We start from the raw sequence: 20181 nt of genomic DNA on the forward strand, positions 1-20181 counted from the left end.
TTCTGGAAATCCAGATATACCACATCCATTGGCTCCCCGTTATCTACCGCACTGGTAATGTCCTCAAAAAATTCCACTAAATTAGTTAGGCACGACCTGCCCTTTATGAACCAATGCTGCGTCAGCCCAATGGGACAATTTCCATCCAGATGCCTCGCTATTTCTTCCTTGATGATAGATTCCAGCACCTTCCCTACTACCGAAGTAAAGCTCACTGGCCTATAATTACCTGCTTTCTGCCTATCTCCTTTTTTAAATAGTGGTGTCACGTTTGCTAATTTCCAATCCGCCGGGACCACCCCAGAGTCTAGTGAATTTTGGTAAATTATCACAAGTGCATTTGCAATTTCCCTAGCCATCTCTTTTAGCACTCTGGGAGGCATTCCATCAGGGCCAGGAGACCTGTCTACCTTTAGCCCCATTAGCTTGCCCATCACTACCTCCTTAATGATAACAGTCCTCTCAAGGTCCTCACCTGTCATAGCCTCATTTCTATCCGTCACTGGCATGTTATTTGTGTCTTCCACTGTGAAGACCGACCCAAAAAACCTGTTGAGTTCCTCAGCCATTTCCCCATCTCCCATTATTAAATCTCCCTTCTCATCCTCCAAAGGACCAATATTTACCTGAGCCACTCTTTTTTGTTTTATATATTTGTAGAAAGTTTTAGAATCTGTTTTTATGTTCTGAGCAAGTTTACTCTCATAATCTATCTTCCTCTTTATAGCTTTTTTAGTAGCTTTCTGTTGCCCCCTAAAGATTTCCCAGTCCTCTAGTCTCCCACTAATCTTTGCCACTTTGAATGCTTTTTCCTTCAATTTGATACTCTCCCTTATTTCCTTAGATATCCACTGTTGATTTTCCCTCTTTCTACCGTCCTTCCTTTTTGTTGGTATAAACCTTTGCTGAGCACTATGAAAAATCGCTTGGAAGATTCTCCACTGTTCCTCAACTGTTTCACCATAAAGTCTTTGCTCCCAGTCTACCTTAGCTAGTTCTTCTCGCATCCCATTGTAATCTCCTTTGTTCAAGCACAAAACACTAGTGTTTGATTTTACCTTCTCACCCTCCATCTGTATTTTAAATTCAACCATATTGTGATCGCTCCTTCCGAGAGGATCCCTAACTATGAGATCATGAATCAATCCTGTCTCATTACACAGGACCAGATCTAGGACCGCTTGTTCCCTTGTAGGTTCCATTACAGACTGTTCTAGGAAACTATTGCGGATACATTCTATAAACTCCTCCTCAAGGCTGCCTTGACCGACCTGGTTAAACCAATCGACATGTAGATTAAAATCCCCCATGATAACTGCTGTACCATTTCTACATGCATCCGTTATTTCTTTGTTTATTGCCTGCCCCACCATAATGTTACTATTTGGTGGCCTATAGACTACTCCTATCAGTGACTTTTTCGCCTTACTATTCCTGATTTTCACCCAAATGGATTCAACCTTATCCTCCATAGCACCGATGTCATCCCTTACTATTGCCCGGATGTCATTCTTAAATAACAGAGCTACACTACCTGCCTTACCATCCACTCTGTCCTTCCCAATAGTTTGATACCCTTGGATTTTTAACTCCCAGTCGTGACCATCCATTAACCATGTTTCAGTAATGGCCACTAAATCATAATCATTCACGATGATTTGCGCCACCAACTCATTTACCTTATTACGAATACTACGAGCATTCAGGTAAAGTACGCTTATGTTGGCTTTTTTACCTCTGTTCTGAATCTTAACACCTCGATCAGTAACCTCTCCTAAGTTATATTTCCTCTTAACTTTTCTCCTAATTTTCCTTGTCATTAAACCCATATCTTCATGTAACAACCTGCCGTGTCGCTTACTATTAATGTTGTTACTTCCCGTTTTATTCCTTTTAGTATTACTGGTCCTATTCACTGAGCTCCCCTCAGTCACTACCTTGTACTGTCACCCTTTTTGATTTTTGACTATGGCTTCTCTGCCTACACTTTCACCCTTACTGCCTTTTGTTTCTGTCCCTGTTTTACTACCTTCCAACTTCCTGCATCGGTTCCCATCACCCTGCCATATTAGTTTAAACCCTCCCCAACAGCTTTAGCAAACACCCCACCTCGGACATCGGTTCCAGTCCTGCCCAGGTGCAGACCGTCCGGTTTGTACTGGTCCCACCTCCCCCAGAACCGGTTCCAATGCCCCAGGAATTTGAAACCCTCCCTCTTGCACCATCTCTCGAGCCACATATTCATCCTATCTATCTTGCCATTCGTACTCTGACGAGCTCGTGGCACTGGTAGCAATCCTGAGATTACTACCTTTGATGTCCTACTTTTTAGTTTAACTCCTAACTCCCTGAATTCAGCTTGTAGGACCTCGTCCCGTTTTTTTAACCTATATCGTTGGTGCCTATGTGCACCACGACAGCTGGCTGTTCACCCTCAGCACCCACCCCCCCCCCCCCCCCCCCCCCGCCAAGAATGTCCTGCAGCAGCTCCGAGACATCCTTGACCCTTGCACCAGGGAGGCAACATACCATCCTGGAGTCTCGATTGCGTCCGCAGAACTGCCTGTCAATTCCCTTTACGATTGAGTCCCCTATCACTAAGCTCTTTAGAGAAAAATGTAGATTGCCCTGTGTGTTTAAAATCACCCATCTTCGTGGAGATCTTGAAAGGAAAACATACAGCTCCTGCAAAATGCCAAAATAGTCAACAACTTCAGGTACAGTAGACACTGCCTTTTCTCCAACAAGGTTAAGTGAAGGCACATGGTACATAGTCTGCGTACCTGTTAATGTTAATGTTTTTAAAGAGTGCTTGCAGCCCTTTCTCCGAGCCCTTCATGTTAGATGCATTATCGTAGGACTGACCACGGATATTTTCAAGTGAAAGCTTATGTTCACCCAGGACTTGTTGCATTTTGTTGAACAAGGTCTGTGCTACTGACTGTCAAACTTTGGGATTGTTGAAAACCCCTTCTCAGAAAGTAAAGCGCCAGTTTTTAAGATTTATAATAAATAAGCTAATTCGGCTAAACTAGGCTATGTTCAAGCTAGCCTACACGAGGCTAGACTAAGTTAGGCAAGACTAGGCCACCAAAACTCAGAGGCTAAGGTAATGTAACACAATTTTACCATTATTTGAACACTTTTCATAATAAACACCTGTAATTTAACACAAATTCACCCTTTTATTACTTTTTCATAAATACGTGTAATAGTATTAGCCTAGGCTATGCGGTCATAGCCTACCTTCCGTTCACCTCTTCATAAAAACAATAGGCTTAGGCTAATCTAACACTTTCACTTTTAATGACAAGGAAAATAAAATATATTTATTTTTGAGTAGGGGTAATTAAAATATAGTATCCTTATGAACACTTTATAGAAAAAAATTCTTGTCTAGATCGCTATCACGTGTGCTATCACGTTGAAAATTCACGTTAGCATTGTGATTGCCTTTTCAACGGCTCCCCTTTTTTGTTACGACACGTCATCTACTGGTTGTATTTCTATCATCAATGTTAATAGTGTTTTAAATTATTTATAATTATTTTATATTAAATATATTTAGAATGAAACATCCTTAATTTGAATGTTTTTTCGTTTACGGCTAGCCTACATGATACTTTAATAACATTTAAATTTTTATTTTAACTATTATTTTGTATTGAATTACACTATATTATTAATATTATTATTTTTTTAAAAAACCTTCTCATACAGTCGACCCAAAATTTTTAAGCAATGTGGACTAAAGTCGCTTCTGGGGCCCCTCTGGGATTAGAGGCCCTGAAGCTTAAGCTTCATTAGTTTCACAGTAGATCCGCCCCTGCCCGCAAGTGACCCCAGGACAGGGCCGGGCTGGAAGATATCAAACCACGGGGTATATACTCATATAATGAGCCCCAGCACACTCCCTCAGGCACCAGGTCCCTCTTCCAGGAATGAAGACACTCCCCAATCACTGGGTCAATCTCTCCTCTCCAGACTTCTCTGTCTCCTGTGACCCACTCTCCTATACATGTGTTGATCCTACTACTGCAGGTCATCGCTGCCTTGGATGCTGTGGGTCTTCCTCTTCTGATCTGCTGTCAAACACATCCCACACTGATGTTGTCAGTTTGAAAGCCTCAAGCTGAAATATTCTGTTCCCATACGAGAAATCTCTGTCAAACATTTACCCAGGGAACTGAGAAGCAGCTGCAATAAGTGAGGTTTTATTCAGATGGGACAAGGACAAGTTTAAATCCCCATCTGAGCTGCTGCTCAAAGTCGCCTCCGTTTCACTGGTCAGTTTCCCAAACTTCAGGAAACGCCTGTTCTTGCAGAAATATTTGGATTGGCTGTGAGAGACGTCAATCAGAGAGCCCACCCACTCTGCCCATTCTCTCCTCTTCCTCTACCACAGCTGCTTCGCTTCCTGTAGGGACTCAAAACCAAGTCAGGAGACGGTGAGTGAAGGAGCAGAATTTAGAAGAATTACATTGCACAATATCCACACTAATGTTCAGGCAGTCTGACTATCCTGTGGGCAACCAGGTGTGGAAATGCCCCTTATGCTGTGTGAGAAGATCCAGCTCAGAGACCTGTTTACTCGGTGCTTTGTGCTGAACTGTTTGATTGGCTGTGTGTTGGATATTGAGGGTGTTTATTGGGAACATTTCCGTTCAGATTTACAGGCTGAGTTTTGTTGATGGACCATTACTGAGAAGGTGGGGTGTAATTATCTGGGAGGGGCAGAGACATATTTATTGAAATATCTTTTAATGTCTCTTTTAGTGATTTTACCTGAAGGCCTCCGCCTTTCCCAAAAGCCTGCGCTGTGTCTGAGCTGAATTTGAGATGTATAGTCTCAGTGAGTGTAGTGTATCTAATTTCCTAGGATAAACCAGAAGCCTTTAATCATAGAATCATATAATTTACAGTGTAGAAGGAGGCCATTTATCCCATCGAACCTGCACTAGCTCTTGGAAAGAGCACCCTACTTAAGCCCACACCTCCACCCTATCCCCGTAACGTAGTAATCCCACCTAACCTTTTTGGACATTAAGGGCAATTTAGCAGAGCCAATCCACCTAACCTGCACATGTCTGGGCAACCCAGCAACACCACTTAACCTTTTTAAAATAATAATCTTTATTGTCACAAGTAGGCTTCCATTAACACTGCAATTAAGTTACTGTGAAAAGCTCCTCGTCACCACATTCTGGCGCCTGTTCGGGTACAGGGAGGGAGAATTCAGAATGTCCAAATTACCGAACAGCATGTCTTTTGGGAATTTTGGGAGGAAACTGGAGCACCGGAGGAAACCCACGCAGATCTGGGGAGTACGTGCGGTCTCTGCATAGATAGTGACCCAAGCCGGTTATCGAACCTGGGACCTGGAGCAGTGAAGCAACAGTGCTAACAACTGTGCTACTGTGCGGTTGTACTGAAGCAATATTTTCCTTTGCGTCCAGGATTTCCTGCCGGGGGGTGGGTGGGAGGTTAAAATTATTTTGGTGCAAGTTAAATCATTGTTCAAATAATTTAGGAAAAAACGTAGAAATTTCAAAATCTTCATTGAATTAACATTTCTCCTGAGTGTCTTTTATATTAAACACATACTCGAAGACCAAAACTGGTCTTCACCAGCACTGCTCGAGCCCCTAGTGAATTTATAGCTCCTTTTACATTCCACCCGACTGTTTTTTCCATTGCCCTCACGGTGCCTGGGAAGATGTGATCTGGATGGAGGAAAGAAAGTAGCCACATTGTCTGCCCCTGGACGCTATCCAGGGTGGAAACAGGGTGTGTCACAGTCAAGGGAGGAAAAAGAGATGACTTGTATCTGATCCCTACACGGGAATAGCAGACTGACGCTCACTATGGAACAGTATTTAACTGAGGAGTCAGCCCCTTCAGCAAAGGAGGAGAGGGAGTTTGAGGAAATCATGTTTCCTTTTCCTATTTTACAGAAGAATTGCATTGGACTACACCAGAGAATACAGAGAAGATAGACACCGCAGGTAGATCCTGACCATCGCCCGAGGAATAACTGTCAACTGTGGGAAGGCATCCAGTCCCTTCACAGCATTGCTCAACACCGAGAAGGTTGGGCAGTAAAACCATCATCTGGAAATCGGTCGAGTCAGGGAAGCTTTGAGATATCATCAGATCTGAAACTGGTCAGTGGTGTGGAACCTTCCATCAGAACCAACCTTTCTGGAGGTTCAGCTGTGGGTGATCAGTCAGGGTGAGGCTGGGAAGAAGTGTGAGTGGGCTCCAAGTGTGGTGAGAGCTTCAAAAGTTAATTGAGCCTCATGAACCACTGATTCATTCCTGCAGCTGAGATGCTGTTCAAGTTTGAGGTTTGTTTAGGTAACTCCACAAGCCCATAAGATCTTCTAGGGTGTGTTTGTTACAACTACTGTTAACACAAGGGCAGCCACATGGAAGAGAAACGCTTCAGGTGTGATGTTTGTGACAAAGGTTTTGTGACGTCAACGTCGCTTCTGAGGCACCAGATGATTCATACAGGTGATAAACCATTCAAATGTGAGGTGTGTGACAAGTCCTTCTTGGCATCGTCGACTCTCAATCGACATCAACTTGTTCACACAGGTGAGAAACCCTTCACATGTGATGTGTGCGAGAAATCCTTCTCAGCATCATCGAACCTCCGTCAACACCAGCTCGTTCACACAGGTGAGAAACCTTTCACATGTGATGTGTGTGAGAAATCTTTCTCATCATCATCGAACCTCCGTCAACACCAGCTCGTTCACACAGGTGAGAAACCCTTCACATGTGAGGTGTGTGACAAATCATTTATGTGGTCATCGAGCCTCAGTGAACACCAACGCCTTCACACAGGTGAAAAACCCTTCACATGTGATGTGTGTGAGAAGTCCTTTTCAGCATCATCGAACCTCCGTCAACACCAGCTCCTTCACACAGGTGAGAAACCCTTCACGTGTCATGTCTGTGAGAAGTCCTTCTCAGCATCATCGAACCTTCGTCAACACCAGCTCGTTCACACAGGTGAGAGATGCTTCACGTGTGAGGTGTGTGACAAATCATTCACATGGTCATCAAGCCTCAACGAACACCAACGCCTTCACAAAGGGCAGCAAGAGAAACCCTTCGGGTGTGATGTCTGTGAGATGACTTTCAATCGCAATTCCAATCTTCTATCACACCAGAGGATTCACACAGGGGAGAAACCTTTTGTCTGTGAGGTGTGTGACAAATCATTTTCACAGTTAGGCACCCTCCGTAAACACCAACGCACTCACACAGGGGAGAAACCATTTACATGCGAGGTGTGTGACAAATCATTCTCGCAGTTGGCCAACCTCCGTAAACACAAACGTATTCACACAGGAGAGAAGCCATTCCCATGTGAGGTGTGTGACAAATCATTCTCGCAGTTATCGATCCTCCAGAGACACCAACGCACTCACACAGGAGAGAAACCCTTCCGATGCAAGGTATGTGACTAGTAATTCTCGGCTTCTTGCGTACACCAACATATGGTATATGGCAAATAATTTCTTTAGTCACCTTCACACTTCGCACAGCAACACATTCACACAGGTGACAAACCATTCACATGTATGGTAAGGTAGAGGTAAAGTCACCATCGTCCCAGATGACCAGATGCTGCTTCTCCTTTGAGGTGGAGAGCTGACTGATGGTGATTTAACTTGAGGATCACCACACCTTGGGCAAGGGGCAAGGTTGAGAAGGTGGGCCTTCAAGAACAACCTCAGCTGGTACAGGAATTGAACCCGCGCTGCTGGCCTCGCTCTGCATAACAAACCAGCTGTCTAGCCAACTGAGCTTATCTGGAACCCAGCCCCCACATATATGGTATGTAACAAATCATTGTCGGCCTAAACAGCCCTCTGGACACACTGGTGAGAAGCCATTCACATGTATGGTACGCAGACAAATTACAGCCCCCACATGTATGACACCTAACAAATCAGTGTCTGCCTAAACAGCCCTCTGCACACACTAGTGAGAAACCATTCACATGTATGGTACGCAGACAAATTACAGCCCCCACATGTATGACACCTAACAAATCATTGTCGGCCTAAATAGCCCTCTGGACACACTGGTGAGAGACCATTCACATGTATGGTACGCAGACAAATTACAGCCCCCACATGTATGACACCTAACAAATCAGTGTCGGCCTAAACAGCCCTCTGCACACACTAGTGAGAAACCATTCACGTAGGATATGCAGACAAATTATTCTCTGACTAATCAGTCCTTTGCACACATTGGTGAGAAACCATTCATGTGTGAGATGTGCGACAAACATTCTCACGGTCATCAGACCCCACAGACACCAGCTCATTCACACTATGGCTCACCTTCCCTTATACTGAGAGTTGTCTGTTGTTTAGCCTTCAGTGCTCACACAGGGGAGCTGTCCTTCCAAAGCATTGTCTGTCTCCAACTTCTCTCACCATCAGTCCAATCATTTCAAAAAGGTCAATTTAATCTTTGAACAGACGGTCAAACATCACCAAAAGAAGACATCAATCTGTGCAGAAGCTGCTGTTTATACACAAATTTTCCCCCAATGGACAGGAGGAAATATCTGAACATACATATAGTTTGAAACTTTAGATTTTTGAGTTGAAAATACAGCAAGGTGATTTTACTTATTTTAGCGTGTTTTTATAAAATGCAGTTCCCAGCAGGTGAGGCAGGATTGTCCAATGTCCCCTATGTTGTTCGCGTTGGTAATCGAGCCATTGGCGATTGCCTTGAGAGCCTCAGACAAATGGAGCGGGATTGTGACGGGTGGAGTTGCTAAATTTGATGTTTTATTATTGGACGGCCAATGTGGAGAAGGTATTGGTTTGGTTTGGGGACCAGGACTTTATTTGGGTGCGGATGGAGTCTGGGTCATGCAACGGGTTGTGTTTGGAGGCGCTGGTGATAGCACCTCAGCCATTTGCCCCAGCAAAATATTCTTTGAACCAAGTGGTCATCTCCACGCCAAAAATATGGCGGCAACTCAGTATTTTAAGTTTTGTGCAGTGTCAAGATGGGGCCCAATCTGTAGGAACCATTTGTTTGAGCTGGCAAAATTGGAAGCCGCATGTGGGGGGTGGCAGGGTTAGGGGCTGGAGAGGGGGAGGGACTTATTTCAGGAAGGACAATTTACCAGCTGGGAGGAGTTCAAGAAGAAAGCAGGACTAGTGGGTTAGGACTGCTGCCTCATGGCACCGAGGTCCCAGGTTCGATCCCGGCTCTGTGTCACTGTCCGTGTGGAGTTTGCACATTCTCCCCATGTTTGCGTGGATTTCGCCCCCACAACCCAAAGATATGCAAGGTAGGTGGACTGCCGTGCTAAATGAAATAAAATGAAAATCGTTTATTGTCACAAGTAGGCTTCAATGAAGTTACTGTGAAAAGCCCATAGTCGCCACATTCCGGCACCTGTTCGGGTAGGCTGGTACAGGAATAAGCTGGCCTACCGAGGTCTGCTTTAAAAGCCAGCGATTTAGCCCTGTGCTAAACCATCCCCTCTGATCTAAATTGGCCCTTAATTGGAAAAATAAATGAATTGGGTACTCTAAATTTATTTTTTAAAAAGCAGTGCTACTGCTGCCTACAATACTGAGGACCGGGGTTCAATCCCAGCCCCAGGACACTGTGTTCACAGGGAGAATGTGCAAACTCCACACGGACAGTGACCCAGAGCCGGGATCGAACCCAGCTCCTCAGTGCCCTGAGACAGCAGTACTAAGTACTGCACCACCATGCTGCCCTGGGGGTAGGGGGGTTGCTATAGTTATTAGTAGGAGCTTTTTTCTATTCTTGACACCTGTACGTGCAAACTCCGCACAGACAATGACCCAACCGGTATTCGAACAGCGCCAGGGTCTCTGGTTCAAATACCGCTTGTATCACTGTCTGTGCGGAGTCTGCATGTTCTCCCGTGTCTGCATGGATTTCCTCCAAGTGCTCTGGTTTCCTCCCACAAGTGGTTATTAGGTAATTTGGACATTCTGAATTCTCCATCAGTGTACCCGAACAGGCACCAGAATGTGGCGATGAGGTGATTTTGACAGTAACTTCATTGCAGTGTTCATGTAAGCCTACTTGTGACAATAATAAAGATTATTATTGTTTTATTGTTTTGATTTGTGTAAATGTTAAAAGTTAAAAAAAATATATTTCAAGTAAAACCAAATGCAGTTCCCTTGGAGATGGCTACGACTTTGTCATAAGTGTTCTCTGTAATCAAAAGTCCCCCTGGGTGCAGGCTGAAATCTGTCTCCAACACTCGAACATGGGGCACAAGAGAGCACAGCAAAGTCAGGACCATGATTTCCTTTTCATTCTCATCTGTTCCTTCAGGTGAAGCAACCCTTCAGGTGTAAAGTGTGTGACCAATCATTCTCAAAGTCATCAACGCTCCGTGTACACCAACGAGTTCACACAGGAGAGAAGCCTTTCAGGTGTGAGGTATGTGTCAAATCATTCTCATTGTTTTTGAAGAATAAAGGGATTAAGGGTTATGGTGTTCGGGCCGGAAAGTGGAGCTGAGTCCACAAAAGATCAGCCATGATCTCATTGAATGGCGGAGCAGGCTCGAGTGGCCAGATGGCCTACTCCTGCTCCTAGTTCTTATGTTCTTATGTTGTCATCGAACCTCCACAGATACCAATGCATTCACATGGGGGGGGGGGGGAAGACTCCTTTCATGTGCGAGGTGCATGTCAAATCAATCACGTGGTCTTCAAAACAGCACAGCAAAGTCAGCACCGTGATTAATTTTCCATTTTCATTTCCTCCTTTAGGTAAAGCTGGCCCTTAACCCCCAAGAGCTCTCGTTGACCGAAGGACGGGTTCCGTACATCAAGGAGCTGACGGAACAGGAGGAGTTCACGAGGAAGCTGTTTGGCGTCTCCAACCCCAAGATAACCAATGCCGGTACAGATATGGGGATGAGCAAAGGTGATGTCAGCAGCTCAATGTTTAAACCATCAGGAGGAGAATTAATTTATGTGACTAAAGATAATAATTGTGATTTGATTTTCTTCCCGACAGATACACAGGTGTCCATGGACACATCAGATGGTGATGGAGGAGAGTTGGCAGCAGTATCTGAGATTCCTGAAAGGGCTGATGAGGAAGGGACAGAGGTGAATATCTCACAGCAATGTGGTATGGCAGCTGCAGTGGAGGACGGAGAGGAGTGTCAGGAGGGTAAGATGACCGATTTGGAGAGTGGTGTTGATGAGTTTAAGTTAAATATTATGGTTCGTGTGAAGAAGGAGGCCTGTGATGCTCTGGCTGCTGTGGTGGAGGGAAGGCAGTCAGAACCTTCCGGAGGTGAGGAACCTGCGGCATTGGGAGCAAAAGCTCCGTCGCCTCCACGAGTACACGGACATCATCAGGCCCATGCTGCTGGTGAAGAAAATGAAAATGAAATGAAACCTCTTGAGCGCTTATATCAGGAACAGGTTCAAAGTACAGAAAGTTATCAGGCCACTTCTAACTTGCTTCAGCAAATTTTGACTGAATTTAAGATCGATGTTCGCCAGAATCTGCAAAGAAACAATGAGATTCTTCAGCATCATCTACAAAGAAACAATGAGATTCTTCAGCAGCAGAATGAGCTTCTTTGTCAGCTTCTGCAAATAAGGAATGAAACTTTGAATGAAATGAGGCAGATTCTATCTCAGATTTTAGCACCTGCACCTTCTGGCCAGCAGCAGCCCAGTGCAGAGACAACTGCTAATGGACCCACCTCTGCTACAGGAGAGGTCACGTCACAGGAATGGGGGAGACGCAGAAGGAAGTAGGGTCCCTCCCACCAACACTGCCTCATTCTCCACCCTCCTGTTTTATCATGACGGAAATATTTCCCTCTGTCAGTCTGGATTGTTGCCACGACAGAGAGCCTCTCTATCGTGAAGAAAGTGGCAGAAATCCAGAAGTCTCGCCCCCTGATCCCATTTCCCTGAGATCAAAAATGGTCCATGTTGGGTTTTGCACATTTCACAGAGGCAGCTGTCCATAGAAATCAGCAGCTAGCTCCACTCATGTGTGTTCAGAAATCAAAGATAGTTTTAAGGGATTCATATTTGTAACGGTAAACATTGGAAAGTACATATTGTCAACCAAAAGTACATATTGTCTACTAAAATTGCAAAGTGATCTTTCTGAGTCAATGACAAGAGACATTAATTTTAAAATGCTGGTCAGTGAAATTACACAAGTAGTAGTAGTTGGAGTAAAGAGAAGTTAACAGTTTGTGAAAGACCAATTGAAATCTACTGGGAACTGGACTGAGATAATTCCAAAATTGTGAAAACAAATTGAAGGATTAGAATGAATTATGTAACTTCAGAGCAGAAGTGACTGACATCGCTCATGGAATTAAAAAGACTTTGTTTGAAACAGATTGGGAGAAACATCGAGATCACAACCAGTTCAAAGAAGAAAAAAATATGTATAGATATATGTATTTTAATTTCGAGTACCCAATTATTTTTTCCAATTAAGGGGCAATTTTAGCGCGGCCAATGTGTGCACATCTTTGGGTTGTGGGGGTGAGACCCACGCAGACACGAGGAAAATGTGCAAACTCCACCCAGCAGTGACCCGGGGAAAGGATCAAACCGGGTCCTCAGGGCCGTGAGGTATCAGTGCTAACCACTGCGCCACCATGCCGCCTCAGAGTATGAGATCATGAATAAACATAATAAGCATTGTAACAATATTCTCCAAACAGCTAAAAGAGATTTTGATAAGAGAAGAAAGAAGATGTTAATGCACAAAAATGACATTTTGATTGTGTTAAATGAAAATGCAAATTTACCACATATGAATTTGGAAAGTGGGCTTGAGAATAGAACTATGTCTCCAATTGACGAAAATTCCATGAAACATGCTTGTCTAAGGTGAAAACTGGAAATTAGAACAAAAAGCAACATGAGACTTGAATATTATGTTTCCATGTATAGAGCCTGATAATTTTGTTAAAGTTATTGTCTTTGTTTTGGCTAGATCACTGTAATTACATACATTGACATTTGTAAATGTGAACTAAGGAAATTAGTATGATGTAATAAGTTATGTGATTAAATATTTGTGATAAGTTTGGTTAAAGTGGATCTAACACCAGTGTAATTTATTTATTTCAAAGGGGAATGTGTTAGGAAACCAAAGATAGTTTTGCGAGATTTATATTTGTATGGGTAAACTTTAGAAATAAGGTCTAGTTTTAGGTGGGTTTAATTTAATGTTTCTGTGCCTGGAATGAGACTGATAGTTAGATTTCATGCTGGACAAAGGTGTTTGTATGTGTGGGGGTTGGTTTCAGTTTAAGCTGGGATTCTATTGTGCCACAAGTCACATGATAAGAGACCAAACCTTTCTTAAAAGGACACTCACGTGACAATCTACTGTTACCATCCCACTCCATCTCCTTTTTCTGCTTCGTCCACCTCAGCACCTCCTTTACCTGAAAATTGTGAAAGACGATCACATCTCTTGGTGGGCGGTTCATTCGATTTTTGGTTTTGGCTGGAGTGACTGGTGGGCTCTATCCAACTTGCAGTGAGTGGGAGAGGTCCTCCCCCTTCCCCATCAACTTAGCAAGCATCTCAGCAAAGTATTATTTTTTGTTTGAAAAGTTTAGAATACCCAATTTCTTTTCTCCAATTAAGGGGCAATTTGGCGTGGCCAGTCCACCTACCCTGCACATCTTTGGGTTGTGGTGTTGAAACCCACGTAGACACGGAAGAATGTGCAAACGCCACACGGACAGTGACCCAGGGCCGGGATCGAACCCGGGTCCTCAGCACCGTAGGCAGCAGTCCTTGCCACCGTGCCACCTCAGCAAATTATTCTGTAGATCTCCTCTAGCCCCTCAGGCACACCCACGATCTTCAAGTTCTGCCTTCGAGACCTGTTCTCCAGGTCCTCTACTTTGGCTCTCAGCCCTTTGTTAATTTCCGCCACCCTCCGCAGCTCCTCACCCATTGTCGGGGACTGTGTGTGGGATTGTGTGGGAAGGTCGGAAGCATTGCTGTGACAATGCCTCCTCCACCCTCTTCATCTTACTTCTGCACCGCCTTTGAAGTCTTCGCCAATGCCTCTCTCATCAGGGCAAAGGTGTCACCCACCCACTCCTTGAATGAGGTCAACATTTCTGTCCAATGCCTTTCAAAATGTTTTGAGAACAGCCGCTCAAACTCCCCGACCATCATTTTGGCCAGCGTTTCCACTGTGATGGGCACGGTCCCACCCGGTGAACTCTGTCCTGCCATCTTTTCTTCTGCTGAACACCCCACCACGTTCGACAGTGGACATTCACCCACTCCCTTTTTTCCTGGGTTCTTTTTTCTGGCTTTTGACATCCTTGAAATGCTTCCGACCTTCCCACAACTTCTCTCATAAATATTTTTCCAAACAACTGGGTGTAAAGAGTCAACTCTGGCAGGAGCCACCAAACATGCAACTTCCACATACTGACCACAACCGGAGGTCCCCTACAATTATAAATCTAATGGAGTTATGATCACTGTCTGCAAAATGCCCCCCCCCCCTTGATATTTCAACCACTTGCCCAGCTTCATTACCAAAAATTAAGACAAGAACCATCCCCTCTTCTAGGTCCTTCTACCTACTGGTTTGAAATGTTCTCCTGCATACATTTTAAGAATTCCACTCCCTCTGAACCTTTCACGTCTTAATATTGGGGAAGTTGAAGTCCCCCACTATCAGTACCTTATTACTTTTACCCTTCTCTGAAATTTGCTGACATACCTGCCCTTCTATTTTTCTCTTGAACTGTTAGGAAGCCGATAGAACACTCCCAGTGATGTGATTGCTCCTTTTTGGTTTTTAGGTTCTTCCCATATGAAGAGTCTTCAAAGATGTCATCCCACCTTACTGCTGTAATTGATTCCCTGATCAAAATTGTGATACACCTTCCTCTTTTACCTCCTCCCCTATCTCGCCTGAAGATCCTATATCCTGGAATATTGAGCTGCCAATCCTGCCTCTCTCTCAACCATGTCTGAGTGAAAGCAATGACATCACACCACATGTTTTAATTTGTGCCCTCAATTCATCTGCCTTGTTTGTCAGACTCCTTGCTTTAAAATAAATACCATCCAATCTTGCCAAACTCCCTTTTGACTTAACTGGTCTTGCAATTCTATGCCTTTCTGACAAATTTGATGCCTCTTCTAATGTTGGCTGTACATCTATCCCTGCTGAACCTTCTCTCAGGATCCCAGGCCCCTGCCAAATTAGTTTAAACTCTCCCCAGCAGCACAATGTCAATGTCCCCGCAAGGACACTGATCCCATTTCAGTTCAGGTGCAAACCATCTGCCTTGTAGAGGTCCCAATGTCTCCAAAAACGGTCCCAATGTCCCAGAAATGTGAAGCCCTCCCTCCTGCACATTGTCTCCAGCCATGCATTCATCTGGACTAACTTCCTATTCCTATACTCACGAGCATGTGGCACTGGAAGGAATCCAGAAATGACTACCTTCTGGGTTCTGTTTTTTAATCTACTTCTGAGCTCCCTAAATTTTGCTTTCAGGACCGCGTCCCTTTTTCTGCTTATATCGGTGGTACCAATGTGTACCACGATATCTGTCTGTTTGCCCTCTCCCTTCAGTATGGGTTTCCTCTGCGTGCCCTGGTTTCCTCCCACAGTCCAAAGATGTGCAGGTTAGGAGTATTGGCCATGATAAATTGTTCCTTAGTGTCCAGATTTGGTTGTAGGGTTGCAGGGATAGGGCAGGGTGGGGTGGGTGGACATGGGTGGAGTGATCAATTGAAGGGCTGGTGTCGACTCGATGGGCCGAATAGTCTCCCTCTGCACTGTGGGGATTCTATGATTCTATGAGTATGCCCTGCAGCCGTTCAGTGACATCATTTACTCTGGTATACTCTTTTGCGGCCACAGAAACGCCTGTCTGTTCCCTTTACCATTGAATCCCCAACCAGTATAGCCCTGACATTCTTCCTCCTGACCTCTTGTGCAGCAGACCCACCCATGGTGCCATAAAGCTGGCTGCACTGCTTTCCCCGACACAGTCATCTCCCCTAACTGCAAGCAAAACGGTACATCTGTTAAAAAAGGGGATGGTCACAGGGAACATCGGCACTACCTGCCTCCCTCTACTCTGCCTGGTACTCTGCCTTTTCTGTGTGTTCAATCCTCACCTGCGGTGTGACCATCTCACAGAACGTGCTGTCCATGACCTGCTCAGGTTCACGGATGCTCCCAGCGAATCCACCCTCAGCTCCAGCTCCAAAATGCGGTTCGCCAGTCACTGCAGTTGGACACTTCCTGCACAGGTGGTCGCCAGAGACAAGTGAAGCTTCCATGATTTGCCACGTAATACAGGAGGAGCATATCACCGGTGCAAGCTCTCCTGCTATGACTATCTTGAAGCTCGGAAGCTGAACCTCCACCGCAAGCAGTGGCGGACCTACATTTTTGGGGCCCTGAAGCTTGAACTGTTATGGGGCCCCTTCGCAACCAGCAACAAGGTCTGGGTAACCACTGTTATCTTCTTCAATGGGGTTGTTCCGCGACAGATCACCACAAATTTTTTAAAAATTTAACCACTACACCTCAGATTTTGATCAAAATTGCTGTACTGGATTATCTCACATGTCAAAGTCACTGGTGTGAATAAAAATTTCCTATGCCTTATAGTTTGCGAGTTATGGGGGGATGAAAATTAGGGACATGTTACATACATGCATGATGCATCATAGAATGATGAAATAAAACATAGAAAAGACCACAGTCAAGAAAATATTTTATTTTAGACATCTATGAGAATACATACTACATGAAGCACATGTTACAAAATACTCTTTTTTTCTTTTTTTTCTAGCAACATATTCACGTACAGTTTTGTCATATGAGAGCTTCCTTGCAATGTCATTTTCTAGAGACAATATGCATAAAGAATTTAAGCGCTCTTCAGTCATGGTAGACCGAAATTTGTTCTTTATAAAGGATAGCTTTGAAAAATTCCTTTCTGCTTCACAGCTCGTGATAGGCATTGTCAAGTACAGCTGAAGCACAGTAGTAATATTGGGGAACACTTCAATTAGGTGTTGCTCACAAATAAGCTGAAGAACTTCTGGCATTGCATTTTAGATGACGTGTTTTCTTCTGTGTTCTGGGATTTCCTAAGGTGCAAATATTCTTTGAACTGATAACACTCGTATACTAATTTGTGGTCAATATCATCTTTGTAATAGGATATTATAAGTTTAATACTGTCCTCATCAATTTCAGAATTGTTCACCAATTCTGAGAGGAACTTGAACCTTTTCGCAATCTGCTCATATGGGTCAATCCTCTTGCGTAACTGGATTATCAAGCAGTCATAGAGTTGATATAGAACTTCTATCCTAAATTTGTCAGCTCCTCTCAAAGAAGCAATACCACGTGTTCCATCTGAAAATTTCCTTGTAACAATGCGTTTGGAAGCATCAGAATAACTTGAGGTGATATCTTCACACAAACCTTTTGCTTCTGATTCATAGTGTGCAATCCTATCGGCTGAATTTTCTCTGAGTTCCTTAACGAACGAAAGTAAAGATGATAGCAGAAGATAACCTTCAAATACATCAAAACCAGGGGTTTGGAGTTTCTTACTTGCTTTGTTGAAATGCTCCAGCACTTCTTCCCAACCGACTGTGAAAATAGCATATTCCAGCTTTACCAACTTGTGATATAAATTTTTTGCATCTCGTTTACATTCAGGCTTCTCTTCTGAGTCTTCAAAAATATGTTTGAGAGTTTGTAAAATACCCACATATCCATTTTTAATTGCCCGGACTGCTTCATAGTGTGCAGACCATCTAGTTACACTTAAGATCATAAGAACTAGGAGCAGGAGTAGGCCACCTGGCCCCTCGAGACTGCTCCGCCATTCAATGAGATCATGGCTGATCTTATGTGGACTCAGCTCCACTTTCCGGCCCGAACACCATAACCCTTAATCCTTTTATTCTTCAAAAAACTATCTATCTTTATCTTAAAAACATTTCATGAAGGAGCCTCGACTGCTTCACTGGGCAAGGAATTCCATAGATTCACAACCCTTTGGGTGAAGAAGTTTCTCCTAAACTCAGTCATAAATCTAGTTCCCCTTATCTTGAGGCTATGCCCCTTGGTTCTGCTTTCACCCGCAAGTGGAAACAACCTGCCCGCATCTATCCTATCCCCTTCATAATTTTATATGTTTCGATAAGATCCCCCCTCATCCTTCTAAATTCCAACAAGTACAGTCCCAGTCTACTCAACCTCTTCTTGTAATCCAACCCCTTCAGCTCGGGGATTAACCTAGTGAAACTCCTCTGCTCACCCTCCAGTGCCAGTACGTCCTTTCTCAAGTAAGGAGACCAAAACTGAACACAATACTCCAGGTGTGGCCTCACTAACACCTTATACAATTGCAGCATAACCGCCCGAGTCTTAAACTCCATCCCTCTAGCAATGAAGGACAAAATTCCATTCGACTTCTTAATCACCTGTTGCACCTGTAAACCAACTTTTTGCGACTCATGCACTAGCACACCCAGGTCTCTCTGCACAGCAGCATGTTTTAATATTTGATCATTTAAATAATAATCCCTTTTGCCGTTATTCCGACCAAAATGGATAACCTCACATTTGTCAACATTGTATTCCATCTGCCAGACCCTAGCCCATTCACTTAGCCTATCCAAATCCCTCTGCAGACTTCCAGTATCCTCTGCACGTTTTGCTTTACCACTTATCTTAGTGCCATCTGCAAACTTGGACACATTGCCCTTTACAAATCATCTATGTAAATTGTGAAAAATTCTGGGCCCAACACTGATCCCTGAGGGACACCATTAGGTACTGATTGCCAACCAGAGAAACACCCATTAATCCCCACTCTTTGCTTTCTATTAATTAACCATTCCTCTATCCATGCTACTACTTTCCCCTTAATGCCATGCATCTTTATCTTATGCAGCAACCTTTTGTGTGGCAACTTGTCAAAGGCTTTCTGGAAATCCAGATATACCACATCCATTGGCTCCCCGTTATCTACCGCACTGGTAATGTCCTCAAAAAATTCCACTAAATTAGTTAGGCACGACCTGCCCTTTATGAACCAATGCTGCGTCAGCCCAATGGGACAATTTCCATCCAGATGCCTCGCTATTTCTTCCTTGATGATAGATTCCAGCACCTTCCCTACTACCGAAGTAAAGCTCACTGGCCTATAATTACCTGCTTTCTGCCTATCTCCTTTTTTAAATAGTGGTGTCACGTTTGCTAATTTCCAATCCGCCGGGACCACCCCAGAGTCTAGTGAATTTTGGTAAATTATCACAAGTGCATTTGCAATTTCCCTAGCCATCTCTTTTAGCACTCTGGGAGGCATTCCATCAGGGCCAGGAGACCTGTCTACCTTTAGCCCCATTAGCTTGCCCATCACTACCTCCTTAATGATAACAGTCCTCTCAAGGTCCTCACCTGTCATAGCCTCATTTCTATCCGTCACTGGCATGTTATTTGTGTCTTCCACTGTGAAGACCGACCCAAAAAACCTGTTGAGTTCCTCAGCCATTTCCCCATCTCCCATTATTAAATCTCCCTTCTCATCCTCCAAAGGACCAATATTTACCTGAGCCACTCTTTTTTGTTTTATATATTTGTAGAAAGTTTTAGAATCTGTTTTTATGTTCTGAGCAAGTTTACTCTCATAACCTATCTTTCTCTTCTTTATAGCTTTTTTAGTAGCTTTCTGTTGCCCCCTAAAGATTTCCCAGTCCTCTAGACTCCCATTAATCTTTGCCACTTTGTATGTTTTTTCCTTCAATTTGATACTCTCCCTTATTTCCTTAGATATCCACTGTTGATTTTCCCTCTTTCTACCGTCCTTTCTTTTTGTTGGTATAAACCTTTGCTGAGCACTATGAAAAATCGCTTGGAAGGTTCTCCACTGTTCCTCAACTGTTTCACCATAAAGTCTTTGCTCCCAGTCTACCTTAGCTAGTTCTTCTCTCATCCCATTGTAATCTCCTTTGTTCAAGCACAAAACACGAGTGTTTGATTTTACCTTCTCACCCTCTATCTGTATTTTAAATTCAACCATATTGTGATTGCTCCTTCCGAGAGGATCCCTAACTATGAGAT

The 20181-nt window shown here is 43.9% G+C and overlaps 1 protein-coding gene across 2 annotated transcripts in view; it reads left to right on the plus strand.

Annotated features, from left to right (window-relative positions):
* The window catches only part of LOC140390149 (uncharacterized), a 43331-nt gene extending 30203 nt beyond the window's left edge, over nucleotides 1–13128 (plus strand). Inside the window, exons 1-5 of one of the 2 annotated variants that reach the window (XM_072475086.1) lie at nucleotides 4410–4448; nucleotides 5955–7469; nucleotides 10369–10476; nucleotides 10812–10968; nucleotides 11062–13128. In XM_072475086.1, coding sequence (XP_072331187.1) covers nucleotides 6429–7469; nucleotides 10369–10476; nucleotides 10812–10968; nucleotides 11062–11819 — 2064 coding nt within the window. In that variant the 5' untranslated portion in view covers nucleotides 4410–4448; nucleotides 5955–6428 and the 3' untranslated portion in view covers nucleotides 11820–13128. Of the gene's footprint in view, nucleotides 1–4409; nucleotides 4449–5954; nucleotides 7470–10368; nucleotides 10477–10811; nucleotides 10969–11061 lie in introns of those variants that run through there. The other variant, XM_072475087.1, reaches the window with a different exon arrangement.
* Nucleotides 13129–20181: the final 7053 nt, after the last annotated feature.

This window comes from Scyliorhinus torazame, chromosome 14 (assembly GCF_047496885.1).
Source record: "Scyliorhinus torazame isolate Kashiwa2021f chromosome 14, sScyTor2.1, whole genome shotgun sequence".
Classification (NCBI taxonomy): domain Eukaryota; kingdom Metazoa; phylum Chordata; class Chondrichthyes; order Carcharhiniformes; family Scyliorhinidae; genus Scyliorhinus; species Scyliorhinus torazame.